Source organism: Pagrus major, chromosome 11, assembly GCF_040436345.1.
Source record: "Pagrus major chromosome 11, Pma_NU_1.0".
NCBI classification, from domain to species: Eukaryota; Metazoa; Chordata; class Actinopteri; order Spariformes; family Sparidae; genus Pagrus; species Pagrus major.
In genome coordinates, this window is record NC_133225.1 from 14,554,742 (window position 1) to 14,578,039 (window position 23,298).

Genomic DNA, 23,298 nt, shown 5'->3' on the forward strand with positions numbered 1-23,298 from the left:
AGCTCGCTTGATTGACGTGCGGAGCACTGTGCTCCCCGCACGCTCCAATCAGCGAACGGTCAGCGCGCCCCACGTGGGTCCCCTCGACGCTCATTGGCTCGCTTTAGCAGTGTTTACTGTGCCGAGGCCGAGCCCCACGTGGAGATTTTCATTCAATCACTGAATATTTCCTCTGCAGCCCTTCTTCCTAAAGACATTTTTGTGCACTTTTCCCAAAATTAAAATTCCCCTAATTGCGTGGATAGATTTTTCAATTACACGACTCCACGAGGATGAACCTAATTACAATGCAGCAGCAAACGAGAGGCAGCAAAAGGTTTCCCCGCAAACATCATCAGGCTATTTGAGGAGCAGCATTGTGTGATATTCTCTCAGTATTTCCAGCTTTTTTTTAAAGGCTGGATAGGATTGGGTGTTCTTCATGATAAAGCATTAGGTTACTAATTCTGATAAAACAAACTGTGGAGTGAGTGGGGGGTGGGTGGTAAGCCAATGTCTTTAGGTGCCCCCCTCCTCCTCCTCCTCCTCCCTCCTCCTCCTTAAAGAAAGCTACTCATATGTTATGTCCCATTGAGGATCAGAGAAGGGGGGAGTGAGAGAAGTGAGGGACTGGGAGTGTTGTGTGTGTGAAAAGAGTGCAGAGACAAAAGAGGCTGCGGCTGCATTCAATGTGCCGGTGGTGTGTCCGTCTCCGAAGCCACAAGCAAAAACCACATCCCCCCCCTTCTTTCTCCCTCTCTCTCTCTCTCTCTCTCTCTGGCCTTTTTTATGCTACACACGGCGGCGACGAGGAGATACCGGAGAGGGAAACCGATTGCGTTATTTGCTGGAAGTTGAGGACTTGGAAGGAAAGCTTCCCCGTTGGACCGGGTGTTCCTCCGCCGTCCCCCCCCTCACTACTACACGTCGAGCGGTGCGGCGCGGCGCGGTGCGGTTTGGGGTTGGAGATATAACCCAGAACAAAGGAGTGTTGGAGCGAGGAATGAGCGAGCCGAGACTAGCTTCGCCTTTACCTTTGAAACCGGGCCAAATGCCTCTCTGAGACCAACAATAAGTGCATCGGCTGCTGCTCGTGTTTCTCGACGAAGCTTTCCGCCCCAGAAGGGAGAAAGAAGAAGGGCGAATACGAGAGAAGAGACACGCAGAGGGAGACGCACAAGTCGGCGGCTACAATGTTCCCTCAAAACCGACCACCGGTGAGTAAGCTACGCTACTATGAAGCCGTCTACACGCCTTTTAACCGGGTTATTGTTTCATACCCGGAACCTCCATTGAATACGACGTGTCTGTGGTGATTTTTTTTTATAAACCGTATTGAGCTCTAGTTATAGGTCCTCAGTGAGAAAGTGCAAGCCGAAAATTGTTTGTCTTTGTCATCCCTTACTCTTGTATTTCCGGGGACTCCTTTTTGTGTTGAATATACTTCATAGTCTCTAATATGCGATCTTTGTTTCATGAAGGTCAGTGAGATGTATCTTTAGCCCACCTTAATCGGTGTCCAACTTTGCTGAGTGGCTTTGTGTGTGAAACCTCATGTCCTTGGTGTCCACCTCCGCCGGTTTAGAAACATGGAGCCTCCTTCTATTTCCACACTATTGTGGAGTTGACCCAGATGATGAAGTGTGTGTGTTTGTTTGTCCCTTCCTCACACAGGAGGGGTGAGGAGGGGGGGTGAGTCAGCTATGGCTTGTTGACACCTTCACTCGATGATCTGCCCCTCTCAAGTACCACTCATTTTCACCCCAAACAAAAAAATAATAATCTGCCTTCTTCTTTTTTATTTCTTCTTTTCAACAACCTCAATGGTGTGGCTGATTTTTTGAAAGACTGGAAACTAGAAGCTATACAGTATGTGACTGTAAAAAAAAAAAAAGAACTGAAATCAGCATGCTGTCTGTGTTTGGAGACAGATCCCTACGAGAGAGATATTCATGCTGCACGGCTTTAATTTGTTTTAGTCGAGTTAGGTGGAGAGCTTTTGAGCGGACTGAAATACATAAACACTGGTCCTCCAGCTGTGTGAAGTATCAATTAAGACCTGCTCATTTGCCTAACCCTCATCTACATCCCTCCACCCCCACCCCTGACAGTGTTTTGACATTCATGTCCCATGCATTGGAGCCAGATTAAGCCCACTGTGACGTATAACTTCATGTGAATGTGTGTGTGTGTGTGTAAGCCACTTTAATTAATTCTGCATTGTTAGTGTGTTTGCATAATGCTTAAATTGCACTACCATGATGCATTGCAACTTTTATTTCACCCTGTACTTCCTCTGAGTGATAAAAGGATCCTGTGAGTCCCCTCTACACAAACATACAGCACACACACAAACATCACACACACCCCAGCAGCAGCTGTGTATGTAGTGTAGCTGACTGCAGGAAGGCAGGGCAGGAGGCAGACTGTGGGTCTGTGGTTTGCACTGTAAACCCAATCCCTCTCATCCAGCCTCTCCTCGCTGTGTTCCTGTGAGAGCTCCAAACCACATCTTAATGTATGGGCAGGCGTCCCAGGGCGAGAGGAGCAGACTGCGGCGGGTCTGGGTGGAATGTTTAGGCCAGCGGCCTCGTTTCATTTCAACCCTCTGCAGATCTCAGCAGCACCGTCGGGCCATCAGTAGATCTTGTTTGCACCTCCGAGTGAAGGGCCACTCACCCCGGCAAACTGTTTAATCCCTGAAATGCAAGACTGGCAGGAGCCTGTCATCACTGGCTACTGGTCTGCTGTGAAGGATGTGACCCATATATTACATAAATACCTGACCCATATTAACAAATGTATAGCTATTCTTCTTCACATAAAAACCTAAGAATATGGTGCACTTTCAGATCTCAAACAAGAGCGGTTGTAGCGTCTAGCACCTAATGTAACCTGCATGTTTATCGATTCTTACAACAGATCTTCCCTTAAGATTGTTCATGTAAAATATGAACTTGGTAATAACTTTTTTTCTGGGCTAGACTGTTTCCACCATATAGAGCACATGCATATAGTCACAATTTCTTTTTATTTCTATGGTGTGAAGTTAGGGCTGGAGGAAAACATTGATTCTTAGATGCTTCTCGATACTCTTGAATGGTCTCAATGCAGGAAAGTCAATCAGAAATTTAAAACCCAGTTCTCAACATCATGATTCCCTGTAACAATTTTGTGCTGGACTCTTACGGCTGAACCAACTGGATGATGAACTAGGGTTGCAACTAATGATTATCTCCATTATAGATTAATCTATATCTTCAGTCCATACAATGTCAATTTCCAAAAAAATCTTCCTCCCAGAGTCCAAAGTGACGTCTTCCAATTGATTCTTTAATCCAACCATCAGCCCCAAACCCAAAGACTCTTCATTTAGTGTCATAAATGACCAAGAAAAGCAACAAATTCTTAATTTTGAGCTCGAAAATGACTAAATCGCTGCTTAATCGATTATTAAGATTATCAGAGTGGTCAATTCATTTTCTTAACACATTATAAAATGGGCTACTTCTTGAGTTTTGGTGAGGATGGCTGAGTGTGAGCAAAGATAATGGGAAAAAAATAATCTGTTTATTCTAATGATGGCAAATAAACAATGTTTTCCAAGTAGCAAGTGGAGAAAAAATAAAGCACAGAAATAAAACATTTTTAGTTGCATAAAGATGCATCGAGTATCGTGTTATAAAAGCATCATAGCCCTCTAAGTCATAATTGAATAAAATCATGAGGTGACTAGAGAATCCTTTTTCTCAAAGTGCAATGCAAACATCTGTAATCAAACATCTTGCACATTCATTTTATGTCCTGACTAAATACAGAAACATACCTAAGCCGAACTTCTCCTCACAAGAGATTAACAATCTAATTATGTGAACAGACGCAATGACACTATGGTGCCTACATGACATAAACATGACAGAGAAGCGTTCTTGAAAATGCTTCAGGCCCTCGTATGTGCTCAGATGGTTTTTGGGATTTTTGCCAAATAAAGTAGACTAGCTGAGAAGTGTATAGGACATGGCAGGCATGGCCAGCTGTCTTAAAGCCTTAATGTTCTTTCAGTTTCCCCACAGTGACAGAAACATACAAGGCTGAAAATGGATGAAGAAGAAAGCATCCAAGCAGAATATGAAACCGTATTCAAATCAGAAACTACCAACTTGTTTTGTTGGCCTGCAATGATACTAACCATTGATTTAAAGATCTCTCTGTTGCCAAAGCGGATCTAATCTGTGGGAGATAATTTAATTGTCAGTGAGTGCTCAAATACATCCAAACCTCTCCAAGGTCACAATAAGATTATTCATAATATTAGCAACAGCCCTCGACAACCATTTTATCCTGAACAATACCCTGGGCTGGGGGAGGGTTTTTTTTTGAAGGCTACTAATCGTGGGTGAATCTTGGTTGAATTATTGCTGTCATTCATACCCATTTCGGTAATGTGTTTTTAGTCTATCATGGCAAACAGTGATCACACAGCTTTCTAAGACGTCATATCATTTAAACCACTGATTTGGTTGCTACCCAGACTGTCCTCTGTAAACATTCATTAAACTTTTCAGAGCTTCTTCCTGGTTCAACATAGACTTAGCTGCTATATGTACAAACGGTAACTGTAGTGGTTGGTACACACAGTTTGGATGTGTTTGCCCCAGTCTTTTCTTCCAAATGCGTTGGATTGGATAATACACTTCATGTGGATTTGTTTATGACTGATTGTCTGACTGTTGCTCGTGCCTGTCCCAGTGGATTATCTTGAAAAGCTCATTTTTATGTAGCTCAGTCCCCATGGACCTAAACAAATTTAAACCCCAAAAGTCAGAGTTTTGGCTTGATGTTTGTCTTTATCAGTTCCTGCTCTACCATTTTAGACCCGTTCTTTGTTATAGTATAATGAGTTAACTTCACCTTCAGAAGTGTAAGTAGTCAAATATGTAACCCTATACCAATTTTATTGTTCAAACACAGAGAAACTGGTCATTTCTTTCAAGGCAGTGGTGCCCTTGATTTGGTTGCCTGTCGCTATAATGTCTAGCAAAACATCAGATTATATGTCATGTAACATAAACATTTCTCTGCCAGTCATGTCGTATAGATTTTCATTGACACTGGTGGCTTTTTAACAATGAAGACAAAAACTTTGTTCATCATCGAACTACGTCTTTTGTTTTGATTGTTTTGATTTAAGAGGCTGCTAGCAGACCTAATGTAAAGATCCAAATAGTGACCAATTTTAAACACAGTTCCTAGTTGAGTTTCAAAATGCTGGTAGTGTTGTAATCAAGACCACCTAAACAGAGAGTCATGACCAAGACCAGAGTGTATTGAAACCGAGACAAGACCAAGACTTTGAGGGGTTGAGACCAAGACTAGTGCGAGCCCCATACTGCATGACACTCTTACAGTAAATGTGAGCCATGTAAAAACAAAACAAAAAAAAACAAAACTCAAGTGTGACCATGTGATCTATGTGTCTCCTTTTTCCTCTTATCATCCAATCACTTCAAGGAAGGTTTTTCTAAATTAATATCTAATCAGTTGAAGATGGATATGGTCAGGTAGGAGACACAGGCTGTTGTGGGGAGAGCACTTTGAATGAGTAGCTGAGATGAGGTCTTCTCCTCTCTGTCCTCAAAGCAAGCCTCCACTCTCCCAGTCCTAGCATGCTTTTAGCTCTTTATCACCACTGTTGTCCAGTGGTGAGAGTGTGGCTATCGATCAGGAGCTCGCCTGCTTTGCTCAGCCACCGATTAGATGGGGGGGAGAGAGAGAGAGAAGGCAGAAGGAAATGAAGGAAAAGAGGCTGAAGGGATCTCACGTTTACACAAGCTGTTGTGGAGTTGCGTCTCGGTGGAAGGAACAAACGAGCGGAGGGGGTTACCTAATAAAAGAAGGCACCTCCAGCAATTAAGCCAGCTGACAGGCAAACTGTGGCGCTTCGCTAATGTGGGCTGACAGCAGGGAAATTTGAATAACGAGGCTTGCGGGAGGAAGGAGAGAGGAATGAGGAGGTGGAGGGGTCGGTGGGGGGACTGAGGAAGAGAGATGTGTGGCGCTAATGAAACAGGTGCTTGGCAGCCCCTCCCCTCTAAGTGCAGGAATCATTGAGAGATTATCAGCATGCTTCAGCCAAGCAGATAGCAACCTGATGTAAGGTGGGAGGATGGAGGTGGGGGGGCGACGAACCTGCGTCTTTTCTTCCCCACCTGCAAGCCACTCCAACGATCCAAATCACTGCTGAATGTTGACAGTCGTGTTTATATAAAATTATTCAATCTTTAACTTCAAATGCTTTTGAGGAAGGACAGTGTATTGGGCTACATGTTTCATGGCCCTCAGAGACGGGGAGGTGTGTGTTTTTTGGCGTATGTGGGTGGATACTCAAAGATACACATTCGGGAATGTTATTCTGGGTTAGACCTACTGTCACTGCGTCCTTGGTGGTAGTTGGATGAGAGAGGAGAAGAGAGAGAGCTTGGTGGGTGTTTACTCTGATGATCGACTCTGTGGGTAAGCAGTGTAATTAGTGGCCTGACTAATGAGCTATATGAAGGGAGGCAACAGCACAGCATCTTCCCAGCTAAAAGAGACAGACAGGGAGATCCAACTCCGATTAAACAAATAAAAAACTGTGATCTTAACATTTGGCACAGTATTTTTTTATTTATTTTTTTTTTAGCCTTGTTGGCAGCACGGCTCTAGGGATGGCAGTGAGTCAGTCGATCCCACGCTTTGGTACAGACTGTAATATCTCAACAACTTTTGGCTGGATTGACATGGAATTTTGTACATGCATTGATGGTGCCCAGAGGATGAATTCTGACTGTTGGCACCTTCTGTGGCTCCTCCAGCAAGTCAAAATATCTCAACATCTACTATACGATCAGCTCAAAATGTGTACTTTCATGTTTCCCTGAACTATAGGATGAATTAAAATGGACATGTGGTCAAAATGATCTGTTCTACTGTTCAATAGGTTTTGATTTCTGACCAAATACCTGCAGAACTTAACTTACTTTTTTGTACAAGAAAAACCATGACATGAACTGGGAGGGCCAGTCATTTTTTGTTACGGTATTTATTGTAGATCACCAGTTTCATCATGATACGCTATGATATCGTTTCTTTGGATGACTAGGATATTTGCTGGTGTCATAAAGTTTGCCATGCTGCAGTTTTGCTTTCAGTCCTCTGATTGATATGAAACAATATCATCTGCCCATTTAACCCAGTCAGTTATAGAAGAAACTACCACCCCTTTTCTGTTTTTGGTGATAAAAGACAAAAAGATTAATAATTGTAAATTGTGGAGTGAAGTTTACGTAAATCCACCAACACAAGAAACATGGCTTAACAACAAGAACCTTTAACAGAAGTATAAAAATTTGGCTCAATACTATCTGTCAAGGAGACAGAACAATTTTTTTTGCTAGTCACCATTATTAGTTTAGGCCCGTGGCGTTTCACATTGCATAAATTAGCCCTGCGGCAAAGTACTTTCAAGCAAAACAAATACAATTTTATGTTTATACTTTTTCTTTCTCACTGCTTGTTTTAGTCACGGCACCTCCCAGACAGAACACCAGGTAGTATCAACAATTAGTCATCAATCAGCTAGTTAGTTAGCATGTTATGATATTAGCATTTAGCTCAAAGCACCACTTTGCCAGTACAGTCTCAAGAGGCACTGGCATGGCTGTCGACTTGTCTTTTTTTTTTGTGAACAGGCGAAATTTGATGTTGAGCTTAAACTTGTTTTGCCACCAGTGGAGTGGAGTTTTGGTTTCATGCTTGATTTTCTGATCAAAGCCGAGCTCAATCAGTGTGCAGCAGGATTTGTAATGAGGAACGCTATACAGAAAATAAACAACAAACATTACAAAGTATTGGGAGCTTCTTGTATGAAAGAACTTATAAGAATCTTGTCTTTTTTTTCTTTGCATGTGAAAAATGCATTTTCAGTTGTGGAAATTGCAAAAGAAAGAAAGGAGAATGTGAGAGGTCATCCAAGAGAAATCTATTTCTCTCCTCAGTCCCCTCCAGCCATAAGAAGAAGACACAGGAGTGTTTCTACATGAGAACCTCATATTCCTCTGGTCACACAACCACATCATAACAGTGATGGCCCTTGCCCAGCTCCATTAGCAAATTATGTATAACTGTGGGTCAGTGTGGCTAGTGCGGATTGGGACACATCTTGCGGATTCCCATTAATGTTGACGTAGGAGCTGCAGTCGTGTGCGAATACAATAAAGTGCATGTGTGCTTGTAAATACTTGTGGAAAACTGCGTCGTGCACACATCCACTTAGTGTTTGTAGTGGGCATGTGTGGGCGTGTAGTCGCGTCTGTGTGTGTGTGTGTGTACGTGTGCACATGTTTTTGTGGGGGTGGGGGGTTAGAGCAAGGATGTGAGGTCATAGTGGTTTGTTGCTTGCGGTGTAATTAGAGGTAACTCAAATGAAAACAGGAATGATTTCATTCAGTGATTGCCACACTGTTAACGGCCCCTTCATGTCAGCCTTTAACATGTTTTTCTGCTCTGTTTTTTTTCATGTGCACACATTTTGTTGTGCATTCATGACTTTGTGACCTTGGATATAATGCATGTGAAGAACATATAACCTGTTCTGTGGTTGCCATTGAGCTGGTTCTCACCATTTGGCACATTTAAAACAGCATTACTGGATTGTTTCTTATCCTACACCACTAAAGGGATGTGAGGTCTGATTTAAATCATTTCTATTCCCGTAGATGACTCGTTCACACTCTCTCTCTCATCCCCTCATCATCAGGGCCTCATTTAATCATTGCAATTGACTTAGGCCTTCGAGGGCTGAGAGAGAGATTAGTGTGAACGTAGGTGTGTATGTGTGTGTGCTCGCCTATACACCTATACATCTGATGTGACAGGGTCATATCTGGGCTTTTCCTCATTTAGCTTGTGCAGTTGGCTCTCAGGAATGGAACATGTCACAGCGGTGCTGCTGGACTGCTCAGGGCCTGTAAACACCTCCCCACTGATTTATCTAAACCGATGAGTAATCAGATGATCTCTAATCATATCAGAGAAAAGCGTTCGCCGTCCAACCTCATGCAATCCGTCCGCAGTATTACAGAACCCGACTCTACGCCTGTGTGAGCCACAGAAGATCTAGTCTGTAATTGTGTAACAGCGATTTTCAGTCTATGTAAGCTTTGTTCAAGGGCAGACGGCATGTCTCTTGTTTGCCTTCGGGCCGGGACACGGCCGAGAGGGACGGAATAACTGAGTGTTGGATTATCAGGTGAGGCTCCCAGCCTAGATCCATTCCCAGAAGTCACCAGGTCAGCTTGATGACCTGACCTCTCATTTTAAAGCCTGCTCAGCTGTTTGCTGGATCAGAAGTCGGGGCAGACTAATAGCTGTGGTTGATGGGAGGAAAAGGGCTATAAATGCTGGGATAGGATCCATGATTTTCCTGTGTTTCAGAAATGGCATCCGTCACATGCGTCCAGTCTAGTCTGGTGTGATTCATCATAACAAACCTAACCAGCAGACTGGAGTTGTGCACAAGGTCCTGAGTGGCTGAGCCAGCAGAGAGACAGTGGTTTTTCCATTACCTTTAAAAACAAAAAACAGAAAATAGACCATTCATGCCTCCATTTTTTGAGGAAGATGCTCCCTCTCCTCTCACCTGTCCTCTGGAGAAGTGACCATGTTTAAAAAGGAAAGCCACGAAAAATGTTGGAGAGGGAAAGGGAGTGATAAAAAGGAGAGAGGGGAAGGATGGTCGCCTCTTTCTTCCTCCTTCCATCCTCCTATAAAATGGCCTTGGTGCTCTTTTTTTTCCCTCGTGAAGAGTAATTGCTCTGTGTGTATGTGTGTGTGTCAGAGTTGTGTGAAACAGGAGGGGAGAGCGTGTGTGTGTGTGTGTGTGTGTGTGTGTGTGTGTGTGTGTGTGTGTGTGTGTGTGTGTGTGTGTGTGTGTGTGTGTGTGTGTGTGTGTGTGTGTGTGTGTGTGTGTGTGTGTGTGTGTGTGTGTGTGTGTGTGTGTGTGTGTTTAATCATGGGTTTTTGTGTGAGAAAAGAGGTGTGCATGTGTGAGCAACACTCAGAAAGTGTGTGCGTGTGTGTGTGTGTGTGTGTGTTGGTTGGTTTTTGTGTAAAGGAAAAGGGGTGTGTGTGTGTGTGTGTGTGTGTGTGTGTGGCTGTCTGTGCTCTAGGAGGGGATCTGGCCGACAGATTGAGAGCAGCTTGTTAGAAAGAGGAACAATGAGGCCACAGCCCCTCTCCTATCTTCTTTTTTGGTCCTTTCTTTTCTTTTTCTCTTTCCTCTCTCTTTTCTCTTCAGTTGTTTTCATCTCCTTTCAAAACAGATTCCCAGTCTTTTCGTCATTTTCTCTGTATATTTTTCGACTTTTGGGTAAAGACTTGCTAGCCTTACCCATATTATCTGTCCATTTTTACTTTCCATTTCACTCTTTTCCCGTCAATCTCTTCTCTTTATTCTACTCCTGTCTCTCTGTCTTTCTCTCTCGGTATGTATTTTCTTTGATAATGTTTCACCTGCTGAAACACATTCTGCTTTTTCTTTGTTGAAACATCTCACACTGTCACTTATTGTGTCCTTACACATGCATGTACAAACTATAGATGCTGGCACGCTCTGCTTTCGTCATGCCAACATGCAAATGCCCCGAACATCTTTCATACCCCCCCCCCCCCCCCCCCCCGGCATTCTTTTTGGCACTGGAGTTGAGCGATGTTGTGATTAACTTGTTCATTAAACATCATTAACGCGTGACAGACATCGTTGATGTGAGACTTGTGTTGTTGCCGTCGTTCAGGCCTACCCACATGTACGCCCACAGTCTTTGAACTCTGAAGAGTGGGCAGATTGTTTTCGTAGCCATTTTATTCTCATCATCCCTTTTTTAGCATTATGTCCTTACTTGCGCAACATAAATTCACAAAAATATACCTCTTTTCAACTCAGGTGGTTCAGGTGCTGGTTCGGAGCCAGTGCCTACTCTGGAACCAGTTCTTTGTGATTCGACAGATAAAGAACTGGCTGTCAGCCAGGACAACGGGTTCCAGAGTGACTGGTCGAGACTGGTCTTTGCTGGTCTAGAACAAAGAACCACTTACTTCAGGGGCTGGGGGTTGGGTTATCAAGACCAAGGACCAACAAAACTGCTCATAACCGCCATAAAACCAGAGATGGTGTAACATGTTCTGACTTGGGAGATTAAACCAAACATTTAGTCTCTGAATGCCAAATTAAAGCAGCAGTGGTCCGAGGACCAGTCACGTTTGGATGCCAATGTAGGAATGCAAAGCCAGGACCAACACTTGTAAAGAGTCGATGTAGTCCACCATAGTTGTCCCTAGCAATGCTGGAAAATTGGAAGACGTAAACAGTGATAGTCATACTGGTGGAAGGACCAACTCTGAAATCATCTCATAGATTGCATTGAGCCAGGTAGTTCTGCTGGAGTTCAACAAAAGTGCAGCTGGATTGTAACAGTGTTCACTTTACATGAAGCTTTTACAGAAATATTTAAAAATGTATTGGCAAATGTTGAAATCTGTAAATGTAACTTGCTCTGTGTCTTTAAAAGCCACCTGATTTTCATTTGCATTACAGGCTTATTCTTAGAACTTTTGATTATAAAATGTTAGGTAATACTCGCTATTTGGGGTTGTTATCAGATCAAGCAATCCTACTTGGCATAGCATCTAACTCTGTCCTCTCACAATCTTCACACCTCCCATCACAGGCTGGAAAAAGAGCAAAAACTGTTTGAATCACCGGCAAGAATTTGGCCTCTAATAAACTAACGGAGCCACATTAAAACCAGTTGGCACTTTCCTGTGAGAAAATTGAAGTATATTACTATCACTTAACCTCACCGTCATACTTGACCATCGTGAAGCCTGTGAACCGGCTGTCCCGGGCCCCTGTTGGCCTCTGCACTGTGTTATTTTGACAGAGAGCCAAGTAGACTGACAGACGGACAGCCCCCCACCACCCTCCTCGTCCAGCTCTCAGCCCCCTTTTGTCTGCCTGTCCTGCAGCATTACCCCTATGGTTGTAGTCTCCTAATTGCTCTGAACCCTGCAGAGATGGGAGACTAAGCACAGGGTTGGGAGGGGTCTTCTTCAGCCACGATGGGGTCCCTTTTTTCCCCCACTTTTCTCCCTCCCACTGCTCTATTTCTCTCTTTATTTCTTTCTTTTACTCAGACTTGCAATTAAACAAAGTGTGCTCATTTGGCTAAGAAGCTCTTGTACCTCTCAGCCCTCCCATCCAAGGCTCGGTAACACATTCACATCTGGCTCTGCTGCCGATGAGTGTCTCTGTAATAGACAGCCCCTCACAATAGTTACACACAAGCATGCTGGCGTGCATGTGCAGATGTGGTGCTCATGTTTGCTCTCTGTGGTTGTTTTATGTCCTTCTCAGATGGAGCTCCTGCTTGAGTGAAGCTTTTCTTTTACCATATTGCACATAAATTTACCAAACCATTGGCCCCAGGATTTTGACACAGTTTTGAAGAATTTTATGCAACTATCATGTACTTTTAAGTCAAATCTCTCAGTCAGCTGCCTCCTTTTTTCCTAGGCACCTCTTCAGCCACCCCCGGGGTCCTCGGCTTCTGTGGTGGCAGCTGCAGCAGCAGCAGCGGCAGCAGCATCGGGGACACCCCAGTCACTGAAACTAACCTACCCAGAAACTTTGGACCGCATCAAGGAGGAGTTTCAGTTCCTTCAGACCCAGTACCACAGGTGAGTTGTTTTTACAGTTTGTCTGCTGGTGTTTCCCCTCAAGTATCATTTCGTGTTACTGGGAATTGAGATCAAAAACAGCATTGTGTTTTTAAAAAAAAAATAAATAAATGCAAGGTTGCTTCAGGTGCACTTGAGACAATGAGATACGATTCCAGGAAAGGCGGTTGGCGTTATAGATCTGTGAGTTTGAAAGCTTATCAGATGCCACAACACCACAGAGATGTTTATAATACTTTTAAAACAGGATTTGAAACTTGGCAACAAATGTTTTACACTCTGTATGGTTGACTTAGTGGTTCACTTTAAAAAGAAATCAACTAGGAATGTGGACTTGCATGTATTGGATTGACCAGTGCAGTGTGCTACGAGATGACATTGCATTGAGTTGTTGCCAAAGTTGAGCCAAGTTCAACTTTTTTTGACATTCAGTCTTGCATTTTTTCAGAGACTATGTGATGTTTTGACTAACCTTCTTGGCACAGTTTTTGGACCAATAGTTGTATAAAAGCTGGCTGTTCTTTTTGCATTACTGTACGGTGTGCTTGATGTGCAGGAATGTGCTCAGAATGCTTTTTGAATGTGGGATTTGGGCTGGCTGTGGAGTCCCCGCCTTCCTCTCCCTCCCTCCAGTCTCTGTTCTCGTGGCACACCTTCACACGGTCCCCACCCCTTCACCCTTCTCCTCTCATCCTGCTTTGATTTGGCTGGCCAGAATCTCCCCTCCCTCCCTTTCTGTCCCACTTCAAACTTCTTTTGTACAGCCCTTGTCCACAGCCCCTCTAACCCCTGTGGCTACTGCTGCTCCTCTGTACACACAAATGCCTGTGTGCGTTGCATGTGTGTGTGTGTGTGTGTGTGTGTGCTCGCTCATGCTTCTGACTGTTCTGCTCACCACAAGCTCAACAGTCCAACTGAGTCTAGAATAACTGAACCAACACATTCAGGTACTTTTGTACGTAAACAACTGAGCAACTGGACCGCTGCAAGTATTTTTCAATGCGTTAGTACATGTAGTTCCCTTATCACGGCGGCTAACTTATGTTACGTTTGTCCTGTTGAATTAGAGTATTTTTTTATAACTCGGGGGTTAACCACCTACAATTTCAAAAAGGTTGGGATGATTTGTAAAACGTAAATAAAAACGGAGTGCAAGAATTTGCAAAAGAACTGTGTTTACTGACAACAGTTTCACAAGGTGTTCCCAAGCCTGTGTAGTAATATCCTTTTATACAATCAACCTCGCCCCATCCTTGCTTGTGAATGACTCAACCTTTTAGAAGAAGCTCCTTTCATACACGATCATGATACTATCACCTGTTGCCAATGAAGCCGTTCATCTGTGGAAAGTTCCACACAGGTGTTTTTGGAGCATTCCACCACTTTACCAGTCGTTTGTTGCCCTTGTCCCAACTTGTTTGAGACAAGTTACAGCTATCAATTTCAGAAAGAACAGATATTTACAAAAATCAATGAAGACGATGAGGCGAAACATTACATATTTTGTCTTGATATTGTATGAAGACAGATAAGTAACAAAGCCAGTAAGAAAGATTAGCAAATTATCTAATTGTTTCATTATGTTTTACACGATGTCTCAACTTTTTTGGAATGGGGTTGTGTTTATTGAATATTTCAAAATGTGTTCATTTAGGGCGGTGAGTCATAATTTGATAACAATTTGTTTCATAGTCCTAAAACCCAAAACAGTACTTGCACACTATCTACATCCAGTACTTTATTCTATATGGCTATGACAACTTCTTGGCCACAAATGATGGAAACATTTTGACCAAAATGGTTTGAGGAAGACCATATGTGGTTAAACTGTTGTCATGATGAGTCGAAGGCAACATGCACACCACTTGCTTTTTTATGGTGCAAGGAATTAAATCCTCAAAAGTAATTTCTAATGAAAATAGTACTTCCTGCACGTGTTTTTTTTTACCTTTTGCATTGATTTTTTTTATTTGAAGTCTATGTTTCGGTCACAAAGATGGGAAAATTCTTGAGAGAGGTCTTTATGACTGAAACGCTGACCTTTTTTTTTCAAAAAAAAAAAGAAAAAATATAAATCAATGCAGAGGTAAAAAAAAATGTGTGCAGGAAGTACTATTTTTCATTGGAATGAACTGTTGTCATATCCCTGAATGATGAAACGACTGGGAATGAAATAGCACCTGAAGAGAAAATAATAGTGAAAGACAACCAGATTAGGTCTAGGGCTGCAACTAACAATTATTTTCATTATTGATTAAACTGCTGATTATTTTCGTGATTAATCCATTCATTGTTCAGTCATTAACAGTCAAAACATTGTGAAAAATGCTTATTACAATTTCATAGAGCCCAAAGTGACATCTTCAAAATGCTTCTTTTGCCCAACCGACAGTCTAAAACCCAAATACTCTTCATTTACTATCATAAATTACAAAGAAAAGCAGCAAATCCTTACACCTAACAAGCTGGAACCTGCAAATATTTAACATTGTTGCTTGAAAAATGACTTAGTTTTCTTTCGATCAGTTGAACGATTAAATGAATGATCATTGCAACTATAATTGGGCCCCACATATTATGATACTGACCACCTCTCTACCATGACATGATCTGTTTGAATTTTGTGTGAATGTGGGAGCATGTTTTGTGTACTCAGTGAATCAGAGGACAACCCAGTGTTATCACCCTGTGAGCTCGTGTGAGCCCCCCTTTGAGCGGCACTGACCCAGACAAATCAAGCCATTCAGGGAACATGAATCACCCCTGGATCCACGGTTTGAGACGGCGTGATCAGCGCCACTGGCAGCCGTTCAATGTTACACCTCGTGTTACAAAACACCTGGAGCGTTGCCCTCTTGCCAAGCACCGAGAACTATCGAGGAGGATAAACAATAAATGAATGATGAGATTAAGAACACGATTGGCAACAAGAGCGAGCTTGTGATTCCATCATCATCATCCAGTTTTTAATATGACAGTGCGCTGTTGTAGCTGGCCTGGATTAGGTTTCCAGGAAAGATTTGTTTAACCTTCCTACAGGCTTCTCCAGTAATAGTCCGTCATACTGCATATGACCACAACTGAGCGCTGATTGTGTCACTGTGGCTCGTAACAATAGCAACAGTCATCATCAGAACAGATTGTGTAATCAGACTTCTTTTCACATATCTGGTGATGCATGTTTAACCTGGCAGGTAGTAGGTATGTATGTAGGTATGAACCTTTTTAATTGGATTGACTGATGGCACACCAACAGTGCTGCTAATGTTGTTTCAGAGAGATGGCAAGAACAACACTGCTGCCTTTTTGAATATGAACAAACTATGAGCTTCTTTCACTTAAAGGTACTGAGGTACGACTGCATGATACTATATTATTATTTATACTAGACTTTTAGTGGTATTGGGATGATATGATCTCATAGTCTCATAGTTTTTAATGTGAATGGGCATCATCAGCATTGACTCTTGTGTCAAATGACTCTGCAGTATACTCGGTTGTTTATTGGCTTCAGCTCCGATCGGCTGTGATAGAAACACAAGACCGAGGTGGACACACTAATTTTCGCCCCTTGTCAGGTGTGATGCTATGACACACATTTAAGATCAGGATGTTGGCTTGTTAATACTTTTCCATCAGTGTCTGTTCAAGCAGCGCTCGATCTTTGTTCAGTCAAAACTGAAGTTAAATATATTTTAAAAGAAACTGTAAGTGGCTTCCATGTCACTGCCAGAGCCTTGCCAGATGCCTGATCAGTCCTGCATTTGCACCTCTTAACTAGAGATGGGTCTTTATTTTTCCATTGTTTTGACCAGCACCTGGCAATTCCAGGACTTGGTAGGATGGCATTATCATTACCAGCCACTGGTAAAATATTTGTTGCATGGTCTTTTCCACACAAGGTCGGTAAACATGTGTCACTATATGCTTTAGTACATACACACAGATCATTGAATAATTGTTGAATAGTTCCCAGTGATTATCGAGTGGTATTTTTGCTTGAAATGCCCATCCCTAATCTCAACAGAGATAAGAAAGAAGCTAGATGTCTCACTCATTTGCTACTTCCATCATCAGCTCCGGAAAAATCTGTCTCATTCAGAATGTTATTTGTGTAAGGGTGGTTTTTTTTGTCTTCTCTGCTGGATGTAGTCTGAAGAAGTATACGATCTGCTGCTTTATGCTATTCCCTGTTTTGCTGTGTAAAAGTGGTATTCAGTGCACCTAGTTGAAAAATGCCCTCTAATACAACAGTCCTGCACTAAATTAATGTTATAATTTTAAGAATTTATGTTGATTCAACTTTATGGTCATTTTTTTATGCTGCATTATTTCATTTGGGAGGTGTTTCTAGTATTCTGTCCACCCTATTTATAATGATTAGGTGGACTAAATATCAGCTAGGTGTACCTAATAATATAAAGTGACAGATGAGTTTATATGCTAATAACAGAAAAATGTTTGGATTAATAGATTGACCCGTCCATGCTGATGTTATTTTAAATGTGTGGCATGAAAATCACCAAGCAGCCCAGTCATGCATGTCAACCTCTCTGGAGTCAAATGCTACTTTCATGTCATAAAACCACCATTATGCAGGAAAGACAGTAGAGATGTCCTTAAACATCACAAGCAGCACAGTAAACCCACTTTGGTGAAACCCTGAGAAGCTGTTGGATGTCAGTTTGCTTTGAGATCGTAACTTAAAAACTCAGTTTGGCAGCAGTTTTGGAAAGGTCCAGACAGATAGCGGTCAGTTGGATTAACAGTGGCTTTGTTTAGTCCTGCAGCAGACAGTGCGGAGCTCAGATCCACACACAGGCACCTTCATGTAATCAGAGCCTCTGGTGCACTATTCACACTGCAGGGAGGACGTGACCTGAACGCCCACAGAGCCAGACACAAAACACACTGATCCATTCAGAGAGACTCCCAATCTGATGCATGTGCTTAACACACTTGCACACATGCAAGGGCGTCCCCAATTATCTTCACACACACACACAAATAGATGCTGTCCAGAAATAGCAGGGCTTAGTTGTGTATTTTGTCTGCAGAGAAGGTGGCTGGATTCTGATAGATGTTGGATTAGACGGCAGGAAAGAGACGGAGGGAAGGGATTAGACCTGATGAGCTGCAACTGTGTGTGTGTGTGTGTGTGTGTGTGTGTGTGCTTATGTGTAGGCGGGAGGATGGATGTGTGGGTGGCGGGGTGCGATTCTAAATTTGTGTGTCTCTTGTCTCTTTGGTGGCGTGTGTGTGGTTGGTACGAAGGGATGAGAAAGATTACTGAGGAAGCTAAAGAAAGGGAAGGGTTAATTAATTAAAGGGTCATTGGTTGGTCAGCTGCTCAGGTTTTTGCTGTGTGTGTGAGTGTGTGTGTTTGTGTGTGTGTTCTAAACTATCTAAACGGGCTGTAATCAGCAGACTAAAGGGAGATGGGAGGAGCTGCTGACACAGGGCTCTCATTACTGTAATTCTCTCTCTATAAACACACAGCCATATATCAGTCATAATGCAACGTGTGTGTGTGTGTGTGTGTGTGTGTGTGTGTGTGTGTGCGCGCACGCGCGTGTGTGTGGTCTGCAGAGTAAGATGGGCTCTCTGCTCGCCGCTTACATGCTGCCACACTTTGCTTACGAGCCCCTCCACTCATCTCTGCCCAAATACATAGCAGTAGTAACATCTGCCACACGCACCTTGAGCGTGTGTGTTGTCTTTAAAATACTCAGCCGTCACCATCAGATGCTCCAGTTTGCTCATTCATATAAAATTGCTGTCGCAGGTTAATCTCTGGTCGTCATCATTCACAGTAGTGCTGAGGTAATTTGTCCATTTAGCAATTCTTTAAATGGCAGAAAATTTGTGTTGATAGTTTGTCGTTTGTCAGTGAAAAGTTCCAGACATCATTCTGTTTTCTGTTTTCTATTGAACACCTTTGGGCTGTCAGCTGGACAAAACAAACAATTCAAAGGTTTCCCTTGGGCTTTGCGCCAAGTTTTAATGGAAACCTTTTATTATTTTTGAAAGTTTTTTAGACTAAGTGATCTCAAGAACTGTTTGAAGTGCATCATTAGTGAAAATAATTGTTTGTAGACCAGAAAAGATTAGTTGATTTTACCAATAAACTTTATCATCTTAAAGGACATGAGTACACTGAAACCTGCTGAGAGTTTAATAATAATAGATTATCCCCAGCGTCTCTTTCTGCATTATAATATACATTTAAAAAAAAAAGATGTAGTGGTGGATAACTGGGGATGCACGATGTGGATTATTTTAAAACGTTACAGATAACCAATAATTGCCTGCTTCTTGCACCATTTTTTTACATTTTCATTTTTGTGTTTTTAAAAAGTTCCACGTGTGTACTTTATGTTCATCTGAGGGTTAAAAGGCTAAGATGTAGTGGGTAAAGATAATTGATTTAATATTCCAAAGGTCTTACCATCTGACATCAGTTACCCACAAAAACAAAGAACAGATCTGACTCTTCAAATTTTAATTAATTTTTTTCTAGTAAAACACCTTGAAAAATGTCAAACATACTTCAGCTTTTATAGAGCATTTTGCTCTTTTTAAATAATTGCTTTGACATAATCTGTCAAGTGACACGTCAATTGTATTAAATACTTACAAATACAAAAATAGAGGCTTTTATAAAACAAGGGCCTATGGCTGCTTTGACTGCAGATAACACCATAATAAATGGTAAGAATTAGGGATGAGTTGTACTACTTTGAGTGCATGAGGATGAGGTAGGGAGAGAATACCTGGGTTTCGGATGTGCCATTAGCCAGTGAAGTCTTTGGTCTTCACCCAAGGAAAAGGTGCTGGTCTTCAAGTGCAATGGATATCAAGGAAAAAGAGGAAACTATGAAGTATCTTCAGAGTACACATGCATCCAGAAAGGCTGTGTGTGTACAGATGTAATTAGATAAAGTGTGTGTGTGTGTGTGTGTGTGTGTGTGTGTGTGTGTGTGTGTGTGTGTGTGTGTGTGTGTGTGTGTGTGTGTGTGTGTGTGTGTGTGTGTGTGTGTGTGTGTGTGTGTGACATTTATGAAAGAGCAGCCCTTACAGTGAGTCTGGCAGCAGAGAGGACTACAGTTGGCCTGCTATTGTGCGACGAGATCCCAGCTCTGTTTTGTGTGTGCATGTGTAGGTGTGTGTATTTGCTCTTGTACACACCCTTGAGAGATGATGAAAGAGCACACAGGCGAGTTGGGTGGGTCCCTGGTGTGCATGTTTGAGTGCGAGAGTGTGTTTAAAGAGAGAGGGGGACTGGGAGAGAAGCTGAAGGTTTTTCCAGCGGAGCAGTGGGGAGGAAAGGTTGATCAATAGTTAATGTGATGTAAAGTGAACAGTCACATACCTGCAGGCGGGCGGGCTAAATGGTCCTGACACTGTAAAGGCACGACACCAGGGCAGCCACTACATGGCTCCCATCAGTGTATGTGTGTGTGTGTCTGTGTGTGTGTTCTGTACTGGCTGGTAGCTCTGTATCTGTATAGCACGTGTGTCACTTATGATGTCTGTTTGCCAAAGACAGCGCTGAGCTCCAGACGGCAGAACAAGTGATGGTGGATCCACACTTGGTAGCAGCAGCCAGGATTAATAAGCATCAGTAGGTTTAGTGTTGGCTGATCCGCCTGGAAATGTTTTCACATTGAAAATGTTCCTATTTTCTGATAATGATGTTTATCAGCATGTATGCTTTATTCTGACACAGTTAGTCCTTTTTTAATTGATAAATCATCATCAGAAAAATGATACATAATATCAATGTTGGTAATCATTTGTTACTCATTAAGAAGTTCTTTGTTTATATTATTGAAAATTGAATATCTTTGGTTTTTGATAGAAGAATTTGGGGTCTGTGAACTTTTGATTAATTGAGAAAATAAATGGCAGATTAGTCGATAAGGAAAATAATTGCAATTTGCAGCCATCAGTACTGATACCAATCAGCTCTGTTGAAGATACATTATTTTCAGAAATGTCAACATGACTTTTACAAATAACTAATAAGCTAGACCGACTGATATCTGCCTATCACAGATATATTGGTATGTTGCCCGATATTTTTATAATGCATAGAAAAATGCCTAGGATATGTATAATTATGAAATTACCACTAAGTTCACTGTTTTAGCGCACTGATGTCACTTTAGACGATAAAGTTTATTGTTTAACTCTAAATAATCCTGCCTGTGGTGCATATGTTTCAAACCACATTTGAGGAATCATTGCGTTAAATGTGTGTATATCAGACAGAATCCTTTTCTTCCGAATATCTGTGTCGGCACCAAAAATCAAGTATTGATCGGGCCCTACAAATAACAAAACAAAACCTCCGCAAGTGCTTGAATAAGTCTTAGCACAAGCTTTGTTCTAACAAAATACTCCAAAATTACAATTTAAGAAAATAAACATAATCATTTTTCATCAGGACTAAAAATCTGACCAAGCATTTAAAACATTATGTAACTTTTTACCTTAAAATAACAACTTCAAATTCATGTTGATGGTACAGTTGTAATAGGGTGAATGGTGTTTCTGTCTCCGCGCCCCTGTCACTTGTTTCTGCACTATGTAACTTCAGTGAGAGGGTAGGATCACAGTCTTACATACATGTTTACTTCAAGAAACAAGTTGTCAACATGACATTGTTACGGCGTTATGAGTTTTGTTTGTAGTTAGCATCTACATTACGTCTGACAAATTGTTACAGACCTGAGATTTGTATTTACGACAGTGGTGTTGCACTCGGAAACTGCGGGGGGCGCCAAATTGCACAAAATGCCAATTGCTCTATAATGTTGCTTTAATGCCAGCTTCAGTGCTGCACACACTTTCTAGTCCCTACTCAAAAAGCATTATGTTTTAGAGCTGCAAGTCAGTTATTTTTTTCCCATTGATTAATCTGCGGATAATTTTCCTGAGTAGTCATTTTGGTCTATAAAATGTCAATAAATGTCCACCATAATTTCCAAAACGCCAAGCTGACGTATCTGGATTGCTTGTGAGCAAGTAAATCAGCAACAAGTCACATCTGCAAAGCTAAAACTAGGACATCTTTAACATTTTAGTTTAAACATGGATATAAATGACTAATTTATTATCAACATTGTTGCAGATTAATTTTCTGTTAATCAAATTATCAATCACTCAAGAAACCGTTTAATGTCTTTCCATTTCTAGCCATAGATATGACCGGAAATGTTGTATCGTTTACAATGAAATGTTCCAAGTTTGAGGCTGTACAGTGTTTGTTTAAACCGCACACAGGCTGCTAGAAGGAGAGGATGAACTTTTATCCTTTTTAAGTCGAATGGCTTTTTGGTGCTGCTGTGTACCAAATCCATCATTATTAGTGTCTTTTGTTTTGAAAGACAATTGATGTTCTCTTGAATTTTATCTGTGTAAAATATCACAGTTATTGTTGGAGAAATATCCAACAACCAGAAGCAATGGATAAGTGTTTTATAGAACAGAAAAAAACTGAAAGTCTTTGTTCCTTTTAGTGAAATAATCAATGGGGGAATAGTGAAAGTAAAAGTATTGTGAAGAAAAAAACAAGCACTGGGAGGAGTTGACATTTTTACAATACCCAGCAGCCCATTTCAAACATGGAGACTAAAAAGCCAGTCGGCACATTTCTACAAAGTGCAGGATCTTAATTAGATGCTTCAGTCTCTGTAGGCCCTCGTTAGAGTGTGTGTGTGTTCTGCCTGTGTTTATTTAGCAGGTTTGTGTGTATGTGTGGGTTTACATACTGCACTGTGCGTGTGCTCACACGTGTGGGTTTTGTCTGTGTGTGTGACTACATGTTCTCACTATATGCTGCAAGTATGTTGGTTTAGTGTCTACAAGCACACGCACACACACACACACACACACTTGGAGCATGGAAGCTTTTAGGTGTGTGTGTGTGTGTGTGTGTGTTTTCAGTAGCAGTGCAGCACTGACAGAGCTGTCTGAAGGCTGGCAGGCTGCAGATTTGTAGCGCATTCGGCTGATCATCTTATCTCCTGTCACCGCCAGTGAAAGATTGGAGGAACCGAGCCCACCGTGACACACACACAAGCACGCACACACACACACACATATGCACACAAACATGCGCGCACACACACACATACACAGTCATATCTGCTTTTTTTTCTTGCTGCTTCTTTCTCTCTCGCTCACTCAATCTTGTTTTTTTTCTCTGTCTTTCTCTGCTTCCTCCAAACCTCCTCTCCCTCCCTCTCTCTCAGTAAATGGTGCTGAGCCAAACACTAATTATTACAGGCAATCATTTCGACATGAAATACCCACTTCCTGCTCACCGCTCTCCTCCCCTCTCTCCCCCTCATTTTTCTCCCTCCTCCAACTCTTTTATGCTCCTACAGTCACATAATGGCGCACACACACACACACACACACACACACACACACACACACACACACACACACACACACACACACACACACACACACACACACACACACACACACACACACAGTAATTCCATTCCTTGAAGTCCATTTTGTGGGGAATGA

At 42.1% G+C, this 23,298-nt stretch overlaps 1 protein-coding gene across 4 annotated transcripts in view; it reads left to right on the forward strand.

Moving 5' to 3' along the window:
• Positions 1–738: 738 nt before the first annotated feature.
• The window catches only part of tle2a (TLE family member 2, transcriptional corepressor a), a 44,886-nt gene continuing 22,326 nt past the window's right edge, over positions 739–23,298 (forward strand). For 3 of the 4 annotated variants that reach the window (XM_073477070.1, XM_073477072.1, XM_073477073.1), the window contains exons 1-2: positions 739–1,196; positions 12,590–12,753. In XM_073477070.1, coding sequence (XP_073333171.1) covers positions 1,173–1,196; positions 12,590–12,753 — 188 coding nt within the window. In that variant the 5' untranslated portion in view covers positions 739–1,172. The remainder of the gene's footprint in view (positions 1,197–12,589; positions 12,754–23,298) is intronic. The other variant, XM_073477071.1, reaches the window with a different exon arrangement.